The sequence below is a fragment of the Pimephales promelas genome, chromosome 2, assembly GCF_988280905.1.
Source record: "Pimephales promelas chromosome 2, fPimPro1.hap1.1, whole genome shotgun sequence".
NCBI lineage: Eukaryota > Metazoa > Chordata > Actinopteri > Cypriniformes > Leuciscidae > Pimephales > Pimephales promelas.
This window is the reverse complement of record NC_142770.1, coordinates 10,998,079-11,023,972: the sequence shown is the minus strand read 5'-3', so window position 1 is coordinate 11,023,972 and position 25,894 is coordinate 10,998,079. Positions and strand designations below refer to the sequence as shown.

The following is a 25,894-nucleotide window of genomic DNA, read 5'->3' as shown; positions in this document are numbered from 1 at the left end:
GTAAAGTCAGAATTGCGAGATGTAAAGTCAGAATTGCGAGATGTAAAGTCAGAATTGCGAGATGTAAAGTCAGAATTGCGAGATGTAAAGTCAGAATTGCGAGATGTAAAGTCAGAATTGCGAGATGTAAAGTCAGAATTGCGTGATGTAAAGTCAGAATTGCGAGATGTAAAGTCAGAATTGCTAGATGTAAAGTCAGAATTGCGAGATGTAAAGTCAGAATTGCGTGATGTAAAGTCAGAATTGCGAGATGTAAATTCAGAATTGCGTGATGTAAAGTCAGAATTGCGTGATGTAAAGTCAGAATTGCGTGATGTAAAGTCAGAATTGCGTGATGTAAAGTCAGAATTGCGAGATGTAAATTCAGAATTGCGAGATATAAAGTCAGAATTGCGAGATATAAAGTCAGAATTCTGAGAAAAAAGACAGAAGTGCATCTTTTTATCTCACAATTCTGACTTTTTTTCTCACAATTGTGAGTTTACATCCCGCAATTCCGACTTTATAACACATAATTGCGAGTTTATATGTCGAAATTCTGACATCTTTTCTCATCTTTTCTCGCAATTGCGAATTATCAGGCCAATTCTAAGGGGGGAAAAAAGACTTACTTTTCCCCCCTCAGAATAGTTTACATCTCACAATTCAGACTTCATATCATACATTTCTGGCTTTATAACACACAACTGCGACTTTATATCTAGCAATTCTTACTTTATAACTCGCAATACTGACTTTATAACCCGCAATTGCGACTTTATATCACGCAATTCTGAATTTATATCTCGTAATTCTGACTTTGTAACATGCAATTGCGACTTTATATCACGCAATTCTGACTTTACATCTCGCGATTCTGAGAAATAAAGTCCGAATTGCGAGATGTAAACTTGTAATTGTGAGAAAAAAAGTCCGAATTGTGAGATAAAAAGTCGCAATAACCTTTTTTATTTTTCATTCTGTGGCGGAAACAAGCTTCCATAGATATTAGACATCAATCTACAATATCAATTTCTTATAAGACCTCAATCGATAACATTATAAAGTCATTTATCGGCTGATACCGATATGACAACCGATATAATCGAGTATTTTTAAAGAAAAGGGTAACAAAATAAAAGGAAAAAAAATTAGATCTCTTTTCTTGGCAATACTATTGTTTGATTAATGTCACCAAAAAATAAATAGACAGTGGGCTGCTTAATGCACAGAATGCTTGTTTGCATTTACTCAACGGCGTAGGGATTCTCTGTATTACCGATAAAGCAGAAAAAAGTTACTGTTTTATTTTAGCTTGGACTTAATATTTTTCACATCTCAGACGGCCGCCATGCAGGTTTTCGGTTGTGGAGCCTCGCTGAATGGTGGCTATATTTGTCTTTTCACCTGGGGACAGCGGATGTTCTTTACCTATCCATTTGTGATGTGAGTGCCTAGATGGAAGGTGCCCTTTATGCCTTGGGCCTGTTTCCTCTTTAGAAAACTTAGACTTCACTATTATGGAAGAAAAGGGCCACACAGTTCACAGACCAGTGAAAAAGGGGCGACGGCAACTAACGCATGACCCTTCAAGACATCCCAAAGCAATCTGAGAAACTGAAGTAGGTGGATGCAGGCAGCACTTCACACATGGGAAATGTAGCAAACATGTAGTGGATGTGAAACTAACCATGACCTTTGAGAAACCGACAACTTAGACGCACTTAGATGCAGGATGTGTCCCAAACGGCATACTTGATGTGTACTTGTGGTCTTCCGATGGCCACGTGTTCCATTTGACACTTTAGGTTTCATAAGGATGCTATGGACTGTCAATGAACACCAAATAAGGACCACAAGGGCTAAGGGTGACATTTGGGACAGGACCGCAGAAGTACAGGTTCCAGACACGCGGGAATTTAGAGAACCGCAAGAAAGCGATAGAAAGCAGTATCTCGACTCCTCATGATGGCATATTTCTATTTTAATGGCTATTATTTTTTAGCCTAAAAAAAGGATACTCTCAAAAGTCTTTCCGATTTAAGTTGCCATAGCTACAAGACTTGAAGTCTTAGGAGATTCAAGGGGGGAAAAAAACCTTGAGAGCCAGTGACAGGAACTCTCGTCTTGTCGATACTTCATTCAAATGAACAGCTAATCCCACGTTTACACAAAGAAGCAAAGGTAGAATCTGTTTCCATGGGGAAAGTGCGGACCCAAAAGATTCACCTCAGGTCAAGTAAATTAAACAATGACAGATCTGGCCGAACCCACAGAGATGATTGGAAATAAGAGCGTCGTCTCAGAGGGGAATAGGGCTTTTCATACAGTCGGTGATGAATTAAAGGGCTTTGAGTGGAGCCTGGCTGATAAGGGAACAGTGGTGTCGAAGCGATCCTTCATTGTTCTTGGTGACCTGCTTTTCCTCACAAGGTGTCAAGTCCACGATTCGACTCAATCGGTCTCGCTCCTTCAACCCAAACCTGTGTGACAAAGGGGCAACCTTTAGGGAAAAGGCACAACGGCAATCTTTATTTCTCTCCACACGACCAATTTCTCTCATTCCTTGCATGGTTCGGACCAGTAACCTTCTGGCTACCAGTACTAAGACTTATAGGGATAGTTCAGCCTCTGAAAATAAGAAATGTTGATCGTTACAAACCTGTATGACTTACTTTCTTCAGTGAAACTTAAAAAAGGGGAATTTGAAGAATGTTTTAACAGATTTTATCAATAGGGTCCAAAACAATATTGTTTGGAAACATTAACTTTCATTGTATGGGGGGAAAAAAAAAACGTCAACGTATTTTCTGTGTTCCGCATAGTCAAATTTGTGCGTTCATGAGTGCGTTCATATTTTGGGCGAACGTGAACTGAACGCACTGTATTACTGCCTGATGAACGTTACTGTGAACTCGTTCGTTCTGGTGTCTGTGAACGCATGCTCTCTCAATTTAACTTCGTAGGCTACAAAAAGAGCCTTCCAGGCGAAAACCCAGCTAAAACACACGTAAACAGGCCTTAAGATGTAGCGAAAAACAACACCCAATCTGGCAACACCAGCCACCAGTGTCGCACCACCATCGACAAAGCAGCGAGCGAGGAGGCGTCGTCATATGATCATGGCGTCGTATGATCACGGCTATATGATTATAATCAGAGCATGAGGATGTTTGTCAGTGATTTATTTATATTAGGTTATTACACCATTTACCTACGCAAAAGAGGTGCAAGTGAAACGCCCTGTAAGAAATACTTTCCTTTTTAGGAAAAGTATCGAAATCGCGATTCTTGACTTGGTATCAGTATCGAAACAATAATTTTGGTATCGTGACAACACTACAAGGAACAACATGCTGGTGAGTAAAATAAATTTCCCTTTTTGAGTGGAAAAGCTTCAATTGTTGAAATATTCACATTTACTTCTCTAATGTGACATTGAAAGTCGAATATCGAATATCATTTTGAATATCGAAAAGGGAAGTCAAAGCAAGGAACATAACAAATGATGAAAGACTGATGTATTTTTTCTATCTAATAACATTTTGTGAACAAAATTACAGATACAAATTATTGACAGGTTTTTCGTCAACAGTAATAAAGACAAGACGAAAATTGTGCATCATGGTAATAATTGAGAGATAATTAAGAGAATTAATACTATTGATTGAAATATGACACGGCGAAAAAACACAGAAACTGGCGCAAAATAGCAATATTTTCAAATAATCCGATCGTAGGCAATAATCTTGGAGGTTGACCCACTTGCCCAACCAAAGCAACATCCTATCAGACATAACATTAATCTGATAAACACATAAAATAGGCTAAATGTTATATGAAATACTGATGTTAATTGCATTACAAAATTTATTTTTGTCAATGTCAATCTGACTTAAATTATTAAGGTAATTTAATTCATTTAAATTGAATGATTCATTTTTGTGGACAGAAATAACATTTAAGTATTTTATAACATCTTTAAGTTTGTGTGTGATCTGATGATTATGGTAGGACAAAATAGTGTAAACATAAAACAAAAAAGGTGACTTTTTTGTTAAAAAAATCATAAGACGACCATATGTAAACAAATGCCAAGGCCAATTTTGATTTCCTCTCAATATGAGCTTGCAGACGCACAAAGCTGCACTGCAATGGCAGGTTGGATGAGCGGCAAAAAAAGTGCTTGGAAAGTGAAGGCATTTGTAAATGGCTTGGCATGCAGTGAAGTCTGTTCAGAGGCAGCCTGCCAGAGCGTGGCAGGAGACGAGTCCACAGAGAAAGGTGGAGAACGAGAGATAGAGAGCAAAGGTTTGCGCAAATGAGAGAAAATTCAAGGGGATAAAGAAAAAAAAAAAAAAAGACAGGTCGGGGCCTCGTCTGGTTTGTCTGTGGAGACCTGCAGAGAGCGAATGCTGTCTCATTACCATCAGGGTCATTAGCTTCGGTCTGATCTCTCCGCAACACGCCAGCACAGCAACCCCCGAGAGAACATGTGAAAACACGCTCTCCAAAAGTGACACTTGTTCTGTCATTAAGTCATGAAGATCTCAAGAGTGCTAGAACAATTCCTCTGGGACACACGGTACACTTTCTCTCCGTCCTTCTCACTCCTCCCCTTGTGCGTTTTCATAACCCGTTTGTTCACCCGCTAATGACATTAGCTGCCATTTCAGGCTCAGGCACACGATCCCTTGGCGGTTTTGCATGGAAAACAATAGGGACAGATGTGGTGCTAAAACGGGCCTGTGGATGCACGTCGTCCCACTCTTGATGATTTTAATTAATTTCTCATGATCAAACGTGAACATCGATGGGGTAAAAATTTCCTCGTGGTTTCCATGACAATGTAAGACACTGTGTTCTCCCCTCCACACAGGATTTATTTGAAGAATTTGCAACCCGGAATTATTAATATTCAAATATATCCAAAAATAGACTGGCACAGAACTAGAGTTTTGATATTCAAGCACCAGGATTCTGCAAGTGCTCTCCAACCAATCCATTCAACGGAGACGCGGAAACAGTTTTTGCCTTTTGGCTCAGCTCACACATGGGTCATACTGAAAATGTATTGAACAACATATTTGTTTATATTTTGTCTTTACAAAAATGCTGTTTGCATATTTGAATAGATTTTTTTCAGTCAAAAAATAATCTTAGTCTATTATGAGTTACAACTGAAATATATTATCCAGTTATGATAATATGATTGGGCCTGCAACTTAAATCATTCGATTTAGTGAGTAAAATCCATTTAAATTATATTTAAATACACATTTAAAAACTTAAAATGATGTAAACAATATGTTTCACATTCTTTCTGGGAAAAGAAAGCATCACTACAACTGAAATTAAACAGCAGTGTTTTAGCATTACATAAAAAGTAATGTCAATCTGAACAAACAACAATTTAAACAAACAATTAAAAACAACTATTTAAATACCAACAACTCTTTGCTCAACTTGGTAATATATAGTTATATACACAATAACTATAACCTACATAAAATCTATTTAACAGTAGCATTCAAGAAAGAAAAAATACAGAAACGTCTATTTCCGACGCTTGCCGCGTCAAGCGGCACAGAGCACATCGTACTGGGCAGGAAGTCAGACACAGAACGGCATAGAGGATCCGGAAGATTTTCAAAATAAAACACCCTATGGAGACTGAAGAAGTCACCGACGCTGCTGAAACGCATCCAGTGGACTTTGCCGAGCTAGGGACGCATCAAAAACGTGGCGCTGACGTTCCGCGCCGTAGACGGATCCAATGGATTTTAGGGGTTAGGCTGCTGTCACTTTAAGAGCTAATGCACCGATTATTGACACACATCCGATTTCTTTAACAACCGACAACGACATTTTGAGATAAACGGTGTGTGTATCTGACCGTGTGCGTGAGCTTAGGGGTGTGTCAGTGCGAAAACCGCAATGCGCTGTTGTCCGCAGCTTATTTCGCTTAACTTTTTTTTAAAGAACAAGTGACGCAAACGTAAGGAAGTCGAATGCCCAGTCTATTCTCTGCTATCCATTGACCTAACGTTTTGAGGCATATCACAATATGTATCGTATTATATGTATATTTTCGTTTTTTTATATATACACAATATTGAACAATAATAGCTATCATATCATTGATTCACAAGTGTGCAGCACAGAATCTCCTTGCCTAAAATAGATGCTCTTCCATTACCCTCCAACTCCACCACCTCCTTTCTTCCACTCCCTTATTGTTCACAGGAACATCTGGAGCTCTCTTGCCTCCACTGTGGCACCAGATGTTGTAATAGTCAAGCAACAACCACCTGAAAGTCCCATATCCAAAGAGATGGGCGAGGAAAGGGCACTGCACGTGAGAACATAATGTCTAGGCACTCATTTTCAGATAAAATTAATCCACGTCTCAAAACAGGTTCAGAGCAGGAGGGGGTCCATCGATGTTCCCTTGGGAAGGCTGCTTAGCCGCACGGGTGGCCGCTGTGGTGCAGCCAAATGAAGTCTGGTGATACTCCAAGAACGCAGCAGGAGATCGAAAGGATGTCTCATGGTATTTCAACGTGGTTTAGCATCCCAGCAGAGGTGGGGTCTCACCTGAGAGAATGGAGGAAGTAAGTGTGAAGATATGCCAAGTTTGGATCCTGCATGCTGGGGATGGCGGGTCTGCATGAGATGCCAGGACTCAACAGCTGGGTTCACTCCTGCGGGAGCTGCAATGGCACTGGCATCAAGCCAGTGGGTATGAGCTAAATATATATTAGCCCTATAAACCAGGGCTCGACAATAATTTTTCTGCTGGTTCAGATTTTTATTTGCCATACCATCTTTTTTTTTTTTTTTTCCAGAAGATTAAGATAATTATTATTAATTTAGCAAATGCATTTTCATACTTAGTAACATCTACATTAGCCAGCTAGATTTCTCTCTGTGACAATATGGCATATTAAAATAAATCAACATACATATTTTTTCCCTTAAATAAATAATAATCTAATATTTTCCATCCAATAAATGAAAAAAAAAATAAAAAAATAAAATCATATCATTGAAAAAAAAACATGATTGCGTGACTTCCAATATATATTATATTACAAGTTTAATACAAGTATATATTACAAGTTTTCTGTAATTTAATGTTTAAACGTGCAAATGAGGCATTATCTAATTAATGCACTCATATTTTAAAAAACGAAATCTGAGTATTGGATAAAGCCAGGTTCAAAATTCTTTTTCATTGTGTTCAGATATTAGATGAGAAAAAAATTACAGAGGGATTTATGGATGTCTACGTTTGTTATCCTGTAAATCAGAATATACCGCCAATTGCCTTAAAAAAAAGATTTTCGCCATTTTTTTGTTATATAAATCAGGCAAGGAATAATATATTTACAAATCCCTCTGTAAATGTCTTTATGCTATAACTAGCTACAAGACTGTAAAGTTTGGTGTATATAGGTGCTACTGAAGTGGAGATTTCGGACTTGGAGTGTGAGAGAAAAGTCATTTTGAGAAAATGGGCTTTAAAGATTTAGCATCAGCCAATGAGATCACGTATTTAGAGTTAAATCCCCCTTTCACTTTCACGATTGGTTGCTCTTAAAAAGGAAATGACCATATTTGGATCCGACAGTGTTTTGTACAGGAGAAAGAGAGCTTTCTAACGGTGTGTGTGATGATGGTGCAGATCGCGATGATTTACAACAACAACTTTTGAAAGATTTATGAGAAATCTACAGACGCAAACAGTAAAATAAAGACCTAAATGTGTATTTCGGATTTTTTTTTTCACCACAAGTCTGAAAGACGACAGAAAAATATCCCAAAACCTCAAAATTGACCAGTGAAAAAAAAACAACAACAAAAAAACAATGTTTTTGCCTGCCGTGTCTCGCCTTTAAAACGCTTTATATCTTTGGTCCTCGCCCAAATAAAAGGTCAAAAATGGACTTTTGCTCTTCCAATTCTGCAACCTTTACCAAGTTTTCAATCCGTGATGAATGCATTGAACATTCTGGATAGCTACTACAAAATGTATACTTATCAAGATTATACTTACTGATTGAAAACCATCTCAGCTTTGGAGACCACCCCCCAAAAAAGGCTTATCCCCAACCCCCCCCAAAATTCCTCAGCTCCAGCATGTACAAAAGGACAGATGGCAGTATTCTCGGATGGGCATGCGACCAGCCTAATAGTGAGGAGTGGGCAGCTGTCCGTGAATGTTAGCATCAACAGACCGCGGGCCATTCAGCTGCTCATGAGTGGGTCAGGGCCGGCAGTGGATACTTGGAGAATCCTCAGACCTCACGGCTATATCGCTAATCGTCTGCTAAGTGTGGGATCTTTGCGCTGTATTGCATAATCCATCAAAAACCATTAGGCAGCTTCATTACAGATGTACAGATTAATCTGGGTAGGGTTAACGAAGGGAAGAGATTTTAGGATCTTAGGTTAATGCAACTGGGAACAGAACCGAGAGGAAACTAATATGAGGGGACAGTTTAAAGGGATAGATCACACAAAAATTTAAATCCTGCTCACCCTACTTTTTTTTTAATACTATGTATTAGTAGGGAAGTATTCGATTTTCAATACAGTGCGACACTACATTACACAAATTTCCTTGCCCAAAAGCACAATGACAAACTTTCATAGACTGACCCACAACCTTTCAGTTACTACTACAGATCTAACCACTAACAGATAACGGCGTGAAGAGTGCCTGGGTGGGTTAGGTATCCTTTTAAACACTCACTTTACACCACAAGTACCAATATCCCACTTAGAGAATGTGAAGAGAGAGAACCCCTAATAAACAGCCATTAGGTCCAGAGACAATGGTGATTAGCATTGTGTCTAATGAGGATGCGCGAGTGCTTCACCTTTGATTAGCGACAGAAAGGGCCAGGTGTTCCTCCCGCTCACTGTCGTGCCACTCAGATCCTTTTGATGGAGGAGCTGTGTGGCAGCACAGATTAATATTAAAAGGAATTCATAATATGGCACGCAAAGGATTTTCATTAATATTCACAGGCCTGGACGGTAAGCTCCACTCAGTTGTGTCCATGAATATGGATGAAAGACTGGCAGGGTGAACAAATGTCTTCAAGTATACGAGAAAAGAAGCAACATCAAGAGAAATCACGAAAAGTGTTCACTCTTACAGGCAAATGCTACTTAACATAAAACTCCACAGCAAACAAGTGTGATAGACGTGATTTTGAACAACAGTAACTGGATGTACATTACATTATATTACACTGCCAGCCCAGTAGTAAACGGTACGGCGGTATCACATAAAACGGTATCACAAGAGGTTTAAACCAAAGAAGATATATAAGAAATACCATGGCAGGTGGCAATTTCAAATGTATGCCGGAAGATTTTTTTTTATTAAGAATTTTAAAACGTATCACGATAAATATTAGTAGTAGCCTATTTTAAATAAAACACACATAAAATGTAATTATAATAAAGTAAACGTATTCTTTAAAAAAACAAGTTGAAATCATGCAAATTGGATTAACAACTTTGGATATTTACAGTAGGTTTTCTTACAGTAGGTCAGTCTTTCACTGTTTATACGTTTTGGTAAAAAAATAAAAATTATGAAATATTATGAAAATAGTTTTACTTTTTACATTTTATTTAGTCTATCTGGTTTTGTATCAAATACAGTGTGATTTTTGTGAAAACGCTTCGCAAACAGCTTTACCAGCGCATGAAATCCCCCAAATGCCAGCAAACCAATAAGAGCATAAGACAGTGATGATAATACACAACAGAGTCCCTAACTGTGGTGGATTCGCTTACCGAAACACTCCGTAACTGGTACATTTGAGGAAAATTACCATCTTTTGGCAAATAAAGAAATCACAGACGTACGTACATGCGAATAACCAAAATTCTATCAAGTAAGGTGTTAACTTATGGTCATTTATAGCATTAATACTAATTAACGAATCCACGAATGGCTTGGATATGCAGAGCATTTGCAGCTTATGGACCATACGCCCCTGATAGATATACAAATATTAGGTGTGTAACGGTACATTAATTCATCCTGAATAGTACAGTCTTCACGGTTTGGTGCATTCAGTCGCACGACTAAAACATTGTCACGGGGCGAGCCACAGTCCAAACCAGAAGGTTGCTACAAGTAAAAAGCACAGAAGAAGAGACGATTGATATGCTTACATCTCTCAACCAGTGTTTCAACTGCAGAAAGATATCAATAAAACAGGTTAGGCATTTTGTGCCAACAGCATATATATAATTATTATTATTTATTTCAGTAAATAATACTTAACCTGTAAGTATATAAAAATTTTATATATATATATATATATATATATATATATATATATGTGTGTGTGTGTGTGTGTGTGTGTATTACTAACAGGTTAAGTATAATATATATATATATATATATATATATATTATTTTAAAAATATATATATATTATATATATATATATATTTAAAAGTTTTGGTAAAAAATACATTTTTATATTTTTTAAACTTATATATTAAGTATAAAATATATATTATATAAGTTTTCCAAGACACAAAGTCTTAAAGGTAACATGATAGATTAACAAAAAAGGAACCATATATAGCATTTTGTAAATATGTGCTAAACACTTTTGCAGAATATGCACATCATGAGGATAGTATAAAGCCTGTTTTGCTTTTAGCACCTAACCTCAAATCTTCTTCTAAAAGTACAATAAAAAAGGTCAGGGGCATGACAGAAGCATGACCAGAGTACAGTCTAAAAATACATTACAGGGACCAGCGCCTGATATCCTCAGCTCAACCTGCGCCAGCATCTCGCTGACATTAGGCTTTCTTATGCAGGCTATATCAGCAAGAGTATTGAAAAGAGAGGAGCCATAACGAGACCCTGAAACATGAAGAACCACACAACACCAAACCAACTTGTGGTCCTGCCTCATTTCAAATAGCATTGGTATAAAAGTACACATTATTTCTAGGACTGCATAGCAATATCCAATTATCTGCGTCTTCATTTGAACAAACTCAGTATTGATTATTAAAGGAGTAGTTCACTTTTAAAAAAAACTTTTGCTGATAATTTACACACCCCAATGTCATCCAAGATATCCATGTCTTTCTTTCTTCAGTTGAAAAGAAATTAAGGTTTTTGATGAAAACATTCCAGGATTTCAATGGGAACAATGAGTTTCAATGAGTTTCAGTGCAGCTTCAAAGGGCTTTAACGACACCAGACGATGAATACGGGTCTCATCTAGCCAAACAATCGGTCATTTAAAAAATAAATAAAGTTTTATAAGCACAAATGCTCGCCTTGCTCTGTTCTGAGATGCGCGTTCGTGACTCTCCTGTTCGAACTCGTTCATCTAAATGAACGAATCTTTTTTCGAGTCATTTTGTTCGTTGGAATTTTCGTTTGTTTATTTTGAAAAAGACATGGACTTCTTAGATGACATGGGGGTGAGTTAATTATCAGCAAAAGTTTTTTTTTTAAAGTGAACTACTTTAAATTTGAAAAATTGCATCTTCCCAATTCTTCCCAAATCTTACCATGAATGTGCTATAATTAAATACATTTCAAAACGACTATTGTGTAAGCTGACAGCAAAGAATGGAAACCAAAGACAGTACAAAAAAATGCCAATAATTAACTTATAATAGCCTGCTATTTTGTGTCAGGCCATTACGAAAAGACCCGAAAGAACCTGTACTAATACATTTGCCAAAAAACAAGCCTTTTTTTTGTCAGCGTCTGTGACGAGGCATACATTACCTTCAATGTCGGCAAAGGCCAGTGCCCTGGAGCAGCTGTGCCGGCCAAACATCAATTCACACGGCCATTAAAATGCGCTAGGCTCTCAAATCTCCCACAGCAAGACTGACGCTGCTTTTAAATGAGACTTTAGCCTGCTCTCCACAGATATGAAATTGTCACTTCAAATCAAAGAGGAAAAGGTATTTGGGTTGAGTAACATACAATAAAGTTACAAGAAGGATGCTGTACGCATTTTAAGGTCACATAACCAGTGTAAGCAAGCGGAATGAGACGTACTGTTAGTGACCGCTGAGAGCACTCATGTTTTATTCATTCTGGTGCCAAGGTCCAAAGCCTCCCATGATCATGGAAACATTTGATGTGCTCATTAGATTTCAAAAAGGTCACTTCATTTTCCCCCTCGCTCTAACTGCACATGTGTAATTTCCCTTCTGAAGGGAGCTGTAACCTTTTTAGAGGCAGCCGCCGAGTGCCAACCCTGCTGCGTGTGCAGTCTGGGGCCGCTGTGCTGGGATCGGTTTGCCCTGAAGCCTTAGAGGACATGGGCAACTTAAACTCTGACCAGCCTCTATGGACAGCTCTGGAAACATTACGCTGAGAAGTAGAAGGAATCAGGACCTTTACCATGCTGTAATTAAGAAAGTTGTGTATTAAAGAGAAAGAGAATGAGAAGTGATAAAATTTCAATTTATTGACGTGAAATCCAGTATAACTAAAGCCAAAAGATGCAGTCATCGCAAATCAGTGTTCACTGTTCAAGTTTATTGTACTGGCAATGACAGCAAAACAAAACAAAAAACTCTGAACTAAAAAAATATATATGTAGTATATTTATTCTTTTGTTTCATAGTCAGAAAAAAAAATTGACAGAGACATCATAGGTTCATCAGCAAAATAAATACAGGAATATACTGCCAGTTCATTAGTTTCACATCCATTGGATGTTGAAAAATAAATAAATAGTCAATTTTCTCTAAATTTTTAATTAAAAAATAACACCCTCACCATTTAATTTCTATTCTTATTATCTTTTTCTTTTCTTCATTTCATCTACTGCACATCAACTAGCCTAGTTGTATAGTTTTTTTTTTGTTTTTTTGAGCTGGGAAGTTTACAAAGTACAGGGCTGTAACATCAACCAGCAAATAAAGGTTTACAGGCATAAACAAAATGAAATATGTGCACAAAAAAAAGCAGGATCAGTTTTTTATTAAACCACCATTATTCATTGAAGAAACCAATATGAAAGTATGTATTATGTTTCAAAGACAGCCACATAACTGTGGAAAATTGGAATGTATAAAATAATCTTACAAAACAGAATAATGTAAAACAAAACTACACAATTTGTGTGCTTGTTTTTTCTGCAAATCACATGCCAAAAATAGCTCTAAAATGTATTTGAGAGTGAAAAACAATTATATTCTCCCATCACCCATTTAAAACTCTTAAAAAAAAAAACTTTTACTAAACAGATCTATTAGAAAGAGATAAAACTTTAAGAATGTAATGAATCAATGGACTTAAAACAAAGAAAATATGTTTTGGACATTCATACATTAAAGTGAGTGGGAAAAAACCTCTGCTCAAGGTAATGTGAACGTCAAGTTAAGTTAAAGCTGATCTGGCGAAAATATAAATTAAAAAATAAAACATGCCGAGTTGCATGTTTCTGAAAGGGTCACTGCAGGCAAATAGGTCTAATTACAAACAGCTAAGGCTTTACACCACTGGGGATCTAAACTACTGTCCACAACTATTCCAGGCATTTGTTGATATTGTGCGCACATGGTATTTCAAGAGTTCCTACAAAAAGGTCGGATCTAGAAAGAAGAGTTTGAAAAAATAAAGACAGACCAAGCTGTTTGTCCTTTGCTACATCGCTTTCGACATGATTTGCCTGTGTTTGTTTTAGATTTAAGACACACTGTACCATAAAAGCCACTAGAAGAAGACCTTTGCTAAAATTAACTAGCTAACAAGGTCTTTAAGCTCTCGTTCTTTTGAAAAGCAACGGTTTTTATAGTTACAGCTGCTACACAAAACTCAACAAATATCAAAACAACCAAACCAGCAACATGGGTAATGTGCCTAAAAAGTGTGCTCGATATTTAGAAAGAGCTAGCTTTGAACCCACCCCCGGCTTTGTCTTGTTAATATTTCGCTCCCAAACGCTCTAAACTGCATATCTCTAGGTTGTCAAACAGGTTGTGGCCCGTGACCATTCAGTGGTATTTACAGGACCAAGGCAGGTGTCTTCCTAATATTTACAATGTAGATCACATGACTACTAGACAACGTAATCCTCACTGTGGATAGTTTCTTCAATCTCTGTATAAGAACCTACCAAGATTCAATTACATAAAAATCTGGGCCAAACCCTTTGCAACAACATTTAGCAGCTTAAGACTGATCCAAGCAACCCTCTGCAGATCTTCAGATGGAGCAGGAGTTGGCTCTCGGCCTCGGCTTTGGCTCGCTAAAGTCCTTGTCATCATGAGTGCACGGGCTGAAAGAGCAGGAGGAGCAGAGCGTCTGCGAGAGTCTACGCATCCCCAGACGGAATACACTGTTGGACAGGCTATAAATGACGCAGTTGCAGAAGCTGTTGCTAATTGCTAACCAGGTGGTCACAAAGGAAAGGGCAGGGCTGTCCAGCACATGGGAGCTCTCCAGAAGGAAATAGAAAATGTAGGGGAGCCACAACATGTAGAATACACTGGTGATGCGAAAAAGCACCATAGCATACCGTCGGTCTGGCCCATGACCTGCTTGGTTGCCGCCTTCGGCGGTTTCCATCTCTTGACTGGGAAAGCGTGCTCGACGCTCGCTGATCTCTCGATTGTGCTGCTGGCAGATGCGGAAGATGTGGAAGTAGGTGAAACAGACTACTAGGGCTGCAGGGGCATACAGCAGGCAAACAACAAAGCCAGTGAAGAGGGCAGATGTTGGCCAAGAGTGGGCGCACCATTCAAAGATATCCCCATGGTACCCCGGCTTACCCCAGCCAAAAAAAGAAGGGAGAAACACCATGCAAGAGTAGATCCATATGAGTATGATGCAGCATCGAAGACGGCAGGGGGTTACCAGTTGGTTGTAGGAGAGGGGTTTGGTAATAGCCAGATAGCGGTCCATGCTAATGCAAGCCAAACAAGCCATCGAAACACTCTTGAGCACAGAGATGACGTAGCTGAACACCTGACAGGTGATTGGCTCTTGGATGCCAGCTGGGTAATGGAGCAGCGAAAGGGTAGGAACCAGGCAACTTAGCCCCACCAACAGATCTGCATAGGCCATAGTCTGGATGAAGTAGCTGGTGGTGTAGTGGTGTAACAATGGGGCACAATGAAACACAAAGATCACAGTCAAATTCCCGGCGATGATGAGTACAGTCAGCAACACAATGACTGCGGTCTCTAAGACGCAAGCCTCCACAGCCTTATTCTGTGCCCAGCTTAGGGGGCAGGAGTGGTTTAGGGACACGCTAAATTGACTGCTAAGGCTGCCGTTCGCAGTGGGGACCGGTTCGATCAGCCCCGACCGGTTCATCGTCTCGGACCTTGTCCACTTGGGCAGGGTTCCGTTGTCCTAAATGCAGTGCAAAGTGATCCCGTCTCGGTGCCTTCTCAGTAATCTCTTCCAGCAGAACTCAATCTTCTGTCTTTTCCCCTTTACCTCGATCTTTCACATGGCTGGATCTCAATGAAATGAGCATTGGCAAAAATCAATACAGTCCATAAGGAGAAGAAAAAAAGGTGCCCTGCGCTCCTCTGAAATCAGTCATGCTTGGGAGCAGTTCGGTAATTGTCAGACAGGGATATTTCCTCCACAAACTAAGGCTGCTGGAAGCAGGAACAATCACAAAAGGGTTGCATGTCTGTGCTGAAGGACGGATGGCAAAATTGTCCAAAGCATTGCAAATGAAGTCAACCAATTCCTTAAGTTGTCCTCTTAAGGGTAAAATGAGCAGGATGGTTGGACAAGGAAATGAAGATCAAACGGTTTCCTGTGACCAGTAAAGACAATATAAGAAGGATTAAGCATATTATATGATGAATGTGACAAAACAAAAATATCAGGAAAGTTCTTGGGTCATACCTACTCCTGAGTTCGACAAAACTTGTATTTCAAGAAAATTCCAATCATATTAGTTTGTCACAGAACAATAACATGCATCCTGTTTTGCTTCTGGAATAGGCACCTCTTGGCCAATGAATCGACCCCCTTTCTATAGTCCGAATGAAAACACTCTAGACAAACACAGGACAGCATATGAGAGTTGCCAGAGCTATCACTGCACAGAGCGCTGCTCATAGCCTGCAGGAGTCTGAGCGAGGCAAAACGGAACTAATCAAAATTTCAAGATCAGGTTCTGGGGGGGGCCACAGCAAAGGCTTTGGTCTTCTTTGCTTCCAATCCAATTAGTTTTCATGAACTTTACCATGCATATATCGAATAAAAGCAGGGCATGGTAAAAAAAAAAAAAAAGGAGAGACCTGTGTTTTCCGAAAGAGTTATATAGCTGCTTACATGAAGATGTCTCCTTAGATAGCATCAGGAGGGCATGCACTGGGCATACTGTCTGCAATCCACTCAGTTGTTCTCAGTTTCCATCCACTGTTCCGTTCAAAGCTTTGCACATTACATGGCATGCCAGTATCTGCATCTGATTAGTTGCACATGCCCAGCCCTTTTCTTTCTGAGGTAGACCTGGTCATCTCTTCACCAACTTCCCTGCGACACATTCCGTAAGAAAGTCTCCTTTGAAATCCTCAGTCCTTTTTGTCAGCTCTCTGCGAAGTGCGAGGCAAAGCAGGTTGACAGCAGTTCCCGCCGAGCGTACGGAAAGCAAAATGCACTTTGAAATAATTGAAAATTGAGGACTGTAAAAAGGTGAGAACAGTAAGAATTTGAACAGATCTATTCCAAACCGTGCGGCAAAGCAGAAATGAGCCGAAGAAAAGAGAGCAGCCCCTCACTGCTGGTGCTCAGAGATGCTGAGTGGCTCACAGTTTCCTCTCCCCTTCGCAGTCTCACTCTCTCTTCCACTGTGCCTCTCGATCACATTCGCTCCCTCCCCTCTCACCATCTCTCCAACTCTCCTCCCTCCCCTTTTGACGGCACCTGAGGTCCTCTATCTCACACAACACCTCACAGCACACTGCTCTCTCTTTCCTTCTTTCCAATGTTCTCCCTCTTTTCTCATTATCCTCCTCTTCCTGCGCACCCTGAAGAGGTTTCCCCATTCAAAAATAATCACAGACTTCCATCTCTCCCTTTTTATCTCCAACAGCTCCCTGTTTTATTATCCCTCGTTCCCATTTTCCTTCCTGCCTCAAGTCACTTACACAGACCAGTGCCCAAGCGCAGCAATGCCTGCCCCTTGGTTACAGTTGCCAGGCATTTCAGTTAGCCAGGACCCTCCCTCACAGCACCTGACATGGTGCAACAAACAAATTAAGAGAGAGAAATTAAGGGGAGGGGGGAAGGATATCGTCGCCCGAGTCTTCTCTAACACAATCACAAATTCAGATCTTCAGCAGATTTACTGACAAGTTTGCTAGACATAATTACAACAAGAGGAGCTCATAAAATACAAAGGGATTACGAGAATGACAGCCAATGTTTCCTGCACAGCTGCACTGCTGCTAAATGTTCAAGCCCCGTGGCAAAACAATTTCATATCCTAGCAGAGTTGTGAGCTTGCAGTTCTGAACTGAATGTGATGACAAAAAAAAAAAAATCGTGGCTGAAAAAAGAAAATAAATAGACAAAACTTACGCAACTTTGTCCTTACAGACTGCACTCAATGAGGTCTATAACTCCCAGAAAAAGCAATCCTTTAGCATCCCTGTTCATCTCAACGGGATTTATGGAAGAAGAAACAGGGTTCCATGTTCATTAAACCTAAATTACCAAATGGCTGCCTTTAATTTAGGTTTTGATTCAGAAAATATTGCAGAAGTTTTGCGCAAATTTGTAACGTCGATAATAAAGCATTGCAAAATGACGGTGTTTTCATTACCGATGTTATGCGACTAAAGCTTCATTTTTCCGTCTCACAAGTTATTCCAAAAATCATAGCAACGGATGTTAGTAGGTTTACTTATATCGTCACCACACAAGACATTATTTTTAAATCGAAGCGATGAAAGCCCCTTATACTTGGGAGCGGCGACGTATAAGATGTTTCTGGGTGTTTCTCCCTGATATCTGCTTTGAGGACTTGATAAATTGTGGCATTTCTTTGTTGTTTAGAATCCAGTATTTCCATAATTCTTTTGTCTTTTTTGAGTTTAATAAATAACCGTCTCGTCGCCAAACATACCGAGCCTTCTGTAAAGAATGATCATGTGAAGATTGACGCCAGGTAACCTATGAATCCAAAAACAAAAACGTTTCCATTGCAGTTTTGCTAAATATTCCTTTTTCGAATTGCCTGAAAAAACACCTCATGCGAGCGTAAAAACCTTTTTACGATATACGTGTGAAATTTACTTGTTTCCATTGGGTGCATTTTCAATTCGCAATTTCAATTAGCGCAATTTGAAGACTAATGGAAATGCAGCTAATACCAATTATGTAGTTAATGTTATGCCTGGTTCAGATTACACGATTTAAGCCCGATTTTGGCACGATCCGTTTGACGTAGGGTGTCGTGGGGATTCGTAAACGACAACGGGCGTTGGGACGCAAGATTCGATCGTATCATCTCGTATGGTGTGTCATAGTGGGCGACAACCCATGCCGCGTCTGCGATGCTTCACGACATCTTGACAAAAAGACTAGCATGTTTAATTTTTTAACGGCCGTCCAAGACGGTTCCGTCACATGTATGAGGTTGACCAATAGGAGCACAGAAGCTTTTCCATACACAACTTTCAAAAATTGCGAAACGAAAGAGAGACGATGGTGCTAACGTTAAAACTAAAAATATATAAGAAAACAACATTTTACCTCAAGTTCTCTTTGGTTCTCTTTCCATTGGTTGTTTACGTTCGTTTTCGGAAGTCACTCGCTACTAGTTTCGCCTTCTCGATGACATCACGCGCGCCGTTAAAGATGGCATGCGATGACTGGTCAGGAAAAAACGTGTAGTCTGACATGTGTCTTGTCCACGACACGACAAGATATTAGGAGTCAAAAAAATTTCGTAATCTGACACAGTGTCTATCGTAACAGACAAAAAAATTGTGTAATCTGAACCAGGCATTACAGATTCACAACTGAGCTTTGTTGTTTTATTCAACAAAAATAGTCCTGGTTATTATTTAACAAGATTTTAGGTCAAATTAAAATACAGAATTCTCCAGTAAACAATGGCACATGCCGGCAAAATTGATATATACGGTGATCCATTACTTGTGGAAGAAGATACTGCTGAACAAAAGCTTGAGGCCTGTATAAATGATTCATCACAAAGGAAGAAAAAAAGACTACAGAAAACAATGACCATAATCCTCTTCATTGGTTGGTGCCTGAGCTTTTGATCCAAGTGACTCTGACTGTACAGGGACAGGAAGGGCACTCTGGCTCTCATCACCACACTGGCTGAACAAGTACAGGTCAATATGACAGCTGGACTTGATTTGGCATAATTTCCAGCAATAGTAGTGAAATCAAACTGGACACTTTACATCATAATTTAATTTTCATAAATGCCCCTGGTCTTAGTGTCCACATTTAATAGTTGCTTTTCTTTCAGCTTTCTCTGAAAAGACTTTTTCACCCACATGGGTGGAGAATAACAATTTTCACCAATAATATAATTAGTTCACTTTTCCAGTGATGTTATTAATAACTAAAACAATCTTCAAATATTTTGTGTTAATTAAAAAATAGATTTAATAAAATGAAAATATTATATAAAAACTAAGACTTAATAACATAAATTGTGAATGTTTCCTTGGGAACTAACAGTAATAAAATATGTATAATTTTAACTTAAAAACAAAAAAAATGAAAAACCGTTTATACTAAAATAAAAATAAAGCTAAATAAGAATATAAAAACCGAAAACTAATAAAAATGACAAAAGCACAAAATTATATTAAAAAAAATCTAATTAAAATGAGAAAAAAAAGACAAATAAAAGCCAATTCAAAATATACACAATCCAAATAAAGTTTAAAAATAACCTTCCTGTTAACTGGAAAATGAAATAAACCTGCACATAAATAAAAATGTATATGCTTCGAACGCCGTTTCAAGTTGTTTTTAGACAAAAAAAAAAATTCTTTCTTTCAGACATAAAAATATCACCATAAACTTGACACAAAAAGTGCGCTTACGCCTTATAAATCACATCAGTCGCATTCAAAAGTTTTCATGTTTAAAATGTTGAGCAAACAACTTGCAGTCAGTCCGGAGGCATGCGTGTAGCAGTGATTCAAACCTTTGCACACATGACCAGAGGAGACGAGTGCATGAAGTGTGTCTCTCAGTAATGCAAACTGTCATTTCTGTGTCAGCAGTGAGCTGACCCCGGCGACACAGTCTGATAACACACGCTATGAAGGGGGCCTATCCCATCTACTCGTCCAACATTTACAGTGCCATAAAGCGAAGCATGTGTAAAAACAAACCCAAAATGCTTTTTCATTGGCGTTGCGAGAATGAAATGATGTTGTTTGAGGGTTATTGATTCTCAGGGAGGTATGATGAGGCGACTAATAGAAGCCTTATAGTCCAGAGTGAATGGAAGCTCAGTCACTTGATGTAGACCGCATTAAGATACATGTCGGGCTGTGCTGGGAACAGGGGTCTATTGTGAGGGAGGGGCAGCTGGTCGGAGGAAACTGGGATGGCATTGTGGGCAGGTCTCAAACATCTCATATACTGGGAAAATGGCAGCTCACTTACTGGTCCAAAGGCCAATCGTTGAGTACACTGTATAAAAATTGTAGTCTCATAGACTTGAATTGAACGAACAGGCCAAAATGGCACACAACCAACTTGAATACTGAGTGAAACTCTTGATCGTGTGGAGTCCTACTGAAATTCCTGGATTTTGAGATGAGCAAGGGTAAATGGTCCTTTATCTTTTTCAGAAGAAAAAAAATTGACCTCCCTGAGGTCTTTCATTCAGCATTAAGTCTGTGATATTTTTTTCAAACTAACACTGCCACAAAACCACCCGCACTCAACAAACAAAAACTATTCTTGGAATTCCAGAATATGCAAAAAATATTGTATTGAAATGATCCTCCATCAAAGATTTCATTACATGCTCCATAAAGACTGTAATCTACTTAAGGAGGCTTGTGAAGACTACATAATCAATCCCACGAGCCATTTGAAATAGAAGGTGGTACAACAGTCTTGTCGAAAAATTCATATTAATACGAAATGCTGGACCCAGCCCAGCGATTTGTCTAAATGGCTGAAAGGATCCTTCTTGGCACGAGAGAAGTCGGGATGTTTCATGCTCCGTTACAATCTTGTAATCAAACAATTTACTCCAGCCTAAGGATCAGTGTGCCTCAGCTGAGCACAATGACTTACCACCTCTTCAAATTGTAAGTGATTAAATAAGTCAAACATGTCATTTTACATTTCTTAAAAGTATCAAACACAACAAATCAATCTTGTAGACTGTAGAATCATTAAGAAAAGTGCATATTTGCCTACTTTTAGGGAAGAGCATGAACAGTGGTGGGCTGTCAGAATCACTGACTTGCACTTTAATATATTTTTCCCATGAATGAGTATTAAATTATTCCCAATAGTTCATTCAGTTAATTTCATAGCTTTTCTCTTGGCTGCGCTACTTCCAGTAGTGTGTTTTTATGTTAGAGCTTGTATCCAATCATATTTCAGCCATCATGCGTTGCCAGGGTCAAATAAATCTGCCTGGAGGCCTTCAGAATCGACAGAGCTAGCGCCTGTAGCTTAAAATCAATGGCAATGAAACCATTTATTTAACCAATCAGATAATCAATCAGATTTAATCAGCCAATCAGATTTCGCTTTGACTGCAGAGCGGGGCCACCTTTACGACAGTAATTGAAGTCTTCTTGAGGAAAGAAATAAGGATGGATTTTGTGTAAAAAATAGTGTCTTTTTCTTATAAATTTATGATCGAAACTTCATACTACTGTAACGTCTGAAAAGGGACTATTGTAACCCTTGAACGACAAGATAAGGGAGACTCGTTTCTGAATTTATAATAGGATTTGGAACGCAAGAACCACTGTACAAACGCACCAGCCGAACTCACGCGCTCGTTTCTCTTTTCCGAATTCACCGCATTATCCAATAACTGCCGGTGCAAAATAAAAATAACAATTATAGAGAGTCTTTGTGCTGAAACACTATTAAAAGTTATTAATTCAGGTAGGACAGAAGGCCTAGGTGTGAAATGCACGGCCCGCCACTAAGTATGAATATTTCTTTCCAATAATGTCATCAAAAAGTTTATTTTCTTGTCTGTAAATAAACAAAATTGTCAGATTAAACTTTTTTTTAAAGCCCTGACTCGAATAGCACCTTTGGAGGATCCCTCATGCATCAGAGAAGTAAAGGTTGTGGAAATGTCAGTTTCACGCTCTTGGAAACACCACACGGGTTGCATTTTCATTGATCCACAGCAAGGACAATGCACAATCAAGACACTGTATGGCCAGACACCAGTACAGACAGGTTAGAAAGAAGATCATGTTTTTGATGAGAAAAAAAGCATTAGACAAGATAGACGAATCTGAATGATGTGAAACACCAAGTACTGAACTCCAATCTCCCTCAAATGGTTAAAAAAAGTGACATTTGCAATTAAACATTTCACAATCACATATATCAGTATTTGCTGGGGAAAGCCAACCAAAAGTAGACAGAAGTAGAAACCACAACAATTATATCGACATGACCTGCAGTGAAGAATACATCAAATTAAATTATACTCTCCATAACACCCAAATCAGTACAGTGTATGGTTAAAGGCCAGACTGGAACAGCTGCGGGAGAAACTGTAGGATTTACGCTACATGGCAAAATCTTTCCACTCGCTCTTCCTTTTCTGTTTTCTCATTCATTCTTTGACTTCACCCACACACCATTCGACACTCTCTTGCAGCGCTGAGGTATTTTATGGCGCCCGTTCATCATCATTCTTGTTGCCTGGCATTGATTACTGCGCTGTATTTCAGGAGTTGCTCCTAAAGCAATGATGATGAGCTAGCACATAAAGAAAAACCCAAGTTAACCCAAAAATATCTCCACCAGCATACAAAGGAGCATTTTGCTCACTATAATGTTGTTGTTGATGCAGTATTAAAATAAAACTCGACGCCATGGGGGGTTTATATGAAGAGTTGCATGCGAAAAGCCATGGTGAGCGGTGGGGGTTATGGCTGGGGGGTGGGGGTGGTCGTCTACCACTGACCAAACAGTAAATTGATTGTGGCAGGTCAGAATGAGGTCATGCAGGGATGTTCTGGAGTATTCTCACCTCCAGCTGACCTCCGGTCACCGTCATTACACTGCTCGAAAGTCATTTTGTCTTTTGACATTAATTTTAGTCAATTTGGAAACAAATCCCAGGAAATCAGAGGCTTGAAAGTAGAATTGCTATACTTTGCTCTTATCAGAAAATAACCTGAAGGAGTGTTTTTTTTGCTTGCTGATGAATTTACTATCTATCTATCTATCTATCTATCTATCTATCTATCTATCTATCTATCTATCTATCTATCTATCTATCTATCTATCCATCCATCCATCCACACACCCATCCATCCATCCACCCATCCATCCATCCACCCATACATCCACCCATCCAGCCACCCATCCATCCACCCATCCATCCATCCACCCATCCATCCACCCACCCATCCATCCACCCATCCATCCATCCATCCAACAATCCACCCATCAATCCATCCACCCATCCATCCACCCATCAATCCAGCCACCCATCCACCCATCCATCCATCCAACAATCCACCCATCCATCCATCCATCCATCCACCCATCCATCCATCCAACAATCCACCCATCAATCCATCCACCCATCCATCCACCCATCAATCCACCCACCCATCCACCCACCCATCCATCCATCCATCCATCCATCCATCCATCCATCCATCCATCCACCCATCCATCCAACAATCCACCCATCAATCCATCCACCCATCCATCCACCCATCAATCCAGCCACCCATCCATCCACCCATCCATCCATCCAACAATCCACCCATCCATCCAACAATCCACCCATCAATCCATCCACCCATCCACCCATCAATCCATCCACCTATCCAGCCACCCATCCACCCACCCATCCATCCACCCATCCATCCACCCATCCACCCATCCATCCATCCAACAATCCACCCATCCATCCACCCATCCATCCATCCATCCATCCACCCATCCATCCAACAATCCACCCATCAATCCATCCACCCATCCATCCACCCATCAATCCACCCACCCATCCACCCACCCATCCACCCATCCATCCAACAATCCACCCATCAATCCATCCACCCATCAATCCACCCACCCATCCACCCACCCATCCATCCACCCATCCATCCATCCATCCATCCATCCACCCATCCATCCAACAATCCACCCATCAATCCATCCACCCATCCATCCACCCATCAATCCAGCCACCCATCCATCCACCCATCCATCCATCCAACAATCCACCCATCCACCCACCCATCCATCCACCCATCCATCCAACAATCCCCCCATCAATCCATCCACCCATCCAGCCACCCATCCACCCACCCATCCATCCACCCATCCATCCAACAAACCACCCATCCATCCACCCATCCATCCAACAATCCACCCATCAATCCATCCACCCACCCATCCGTCCATCCATCCATCCATCCATTAATTCATCCACCCATCCATCCATCCATCCATCCATCCAATCTCTTCGCTCAAAGTAAAATGTAAATATATGATGTGCATTGTGATTCAGTGTACATTTATAAAAGTTGCGATAGTCTTTTCTTCCGTATTGTGTCGTATATCCGGCTTCTCAAACAAGAAAAAAAATTTAGACCTTGATATTACATTTCATGGTGACTTTATTTTACTAATCTTCATTATATAAATAACTAAAAAATAAACTAGCAAATAAACAAAAGTGGAAGCATCTGAGCTGAGCTGGATTACTGAAAACATTTCTTGCTAAAATAGCAGCTAAAACCACAATCCAACTCTAATCCACATTTTGGACTGAGTCAACAGTTGTTGGTTGAGTGTGAGAACGTTCCAGACACTGACCATGCTTGGCATGAGAACCAGTCTGACCACAAGAACAACATGAAAGAAATAGCTTACAAAATCTGTCGCTTGCAAAAAAAGCAGTCTTTTCCCACATAATCAGTTGTCTTAGATCTGTAGTCGTGCTGGAATCACTAGAATTTGCTGTGACATAGCTTTTGGAAAAGGCAATTAGATGCGCTCTCAGCACTGCTAAACATTCGACTAGCCCCGTTTCCATGAGTTCACAGGGTTAAAAGAACATCTGAGCGAAGCATCAATATGGGTAGAAAATATGTTTTGTAAATAAACAGCCTGCTATACTACAAAGGCTCATCACGCTGACAAAACGGAAACTAGCAAGTAAAGATCATCAATTTTACGCTTGAAAACGCAGTTCTTCAGACTTGCTGCCTTTCCTTGCCGAAAGCACTTTGAAACACCAAACCAGGTCCAAAGCAATTTTCAATTTCACTTCAAAACCAACCAATGTGTACAACCTCCCATGGTACACTTTTGCTGTTGAGTGTTAGCTAAATTTACTAAAATTGCAATGTTAAAAAAATAAAAAGACCCTAAATGTGGATTTGCGACTGCATTGTTGAGGCTTTTCGAAAACAAAAAAACAGCTGTAAATGGTTTTCCACTCTTACCTTGGTGATGAGGATGCGGTATTGCTCTAGCAAAGCCTGATCGTTGTGGCAGCCAGACAGGAGCTGCCATACTTCAGCTCGTAAGGCCTCTGGGATCCCAGGCTTCACCAGAGCAGACAGACCCTTCGGTCGCACCAACAGGTTTCCTTGCCTGACAGGTGGAAGACAAACGGAGTTCGTTTTCTGCAGTTGTGTTCAATATGGACTGTGCACTCCAAATCTGGCCATACTACAAA

General features: G+C 39.7%; 2 protein-coding genes across 3 annotated transcripts in view; both read right to left on the bottom strand.

Moving 5' to 3' along the window:
• The window catches only part of rabgap1l (RAB GTPase activating protein 1-like), a 90,076-nt gene that overhangs the window by 41,045 nt on the left and 23,137 nt on the right, over nt 1-25,894 (bottom strand). Inside the window, exon 13 of the mRNA XM_039682325.2 lies at nt 25,659-25,809. Coding sequence (XP_039538259.2) covers nt 25,659-25,809 — 151 coding nt within the window. The remainder of the gene's footprint in view (nt 1-25,658; nt 25,810-25,894) is intronic.
• Nucleotides 12,446-16,836, bottom strand: gpr52 (G protein-coupled receptor 52). Of its 2 annotated transcripts, none has more exons than XM_039682337.2 (2): nt 15,874-16,836; nt 12,446-15,781 (listed from the first exon to the last, which is right to left on the bottom strand). In XM_039682337.2, the coding sequence occupies exon 2, from the start codon at nt 15,322-15,324 to the stop codon at nt 14,212-14,214; it is 1,113 nt and encodes a 370-aa protein (XP_039538271.1). In that variant the 5' UTR covers nt 15,325-15,781; nt 15,874-16,836; the 3' UTR covers nt 12,446-14,211. The 2 variants fall into 2 exon arrangements, with proteins under 2 accessions (XP_039538271.1, XP_039538272.1); XM_039682338.2 differs by having other exon boundaries at nt 16,306-16,836.

Bases quoted from the DNA above. Each gene is read 5' to 3' on its own strand.
- gpr52 (XM_039682337.2), bottom strand. From the start codon at position 15,324: ATGAACCGGTCGGGGCTGATCGAACCGGTCCCCACTGCGAACGGCAGC.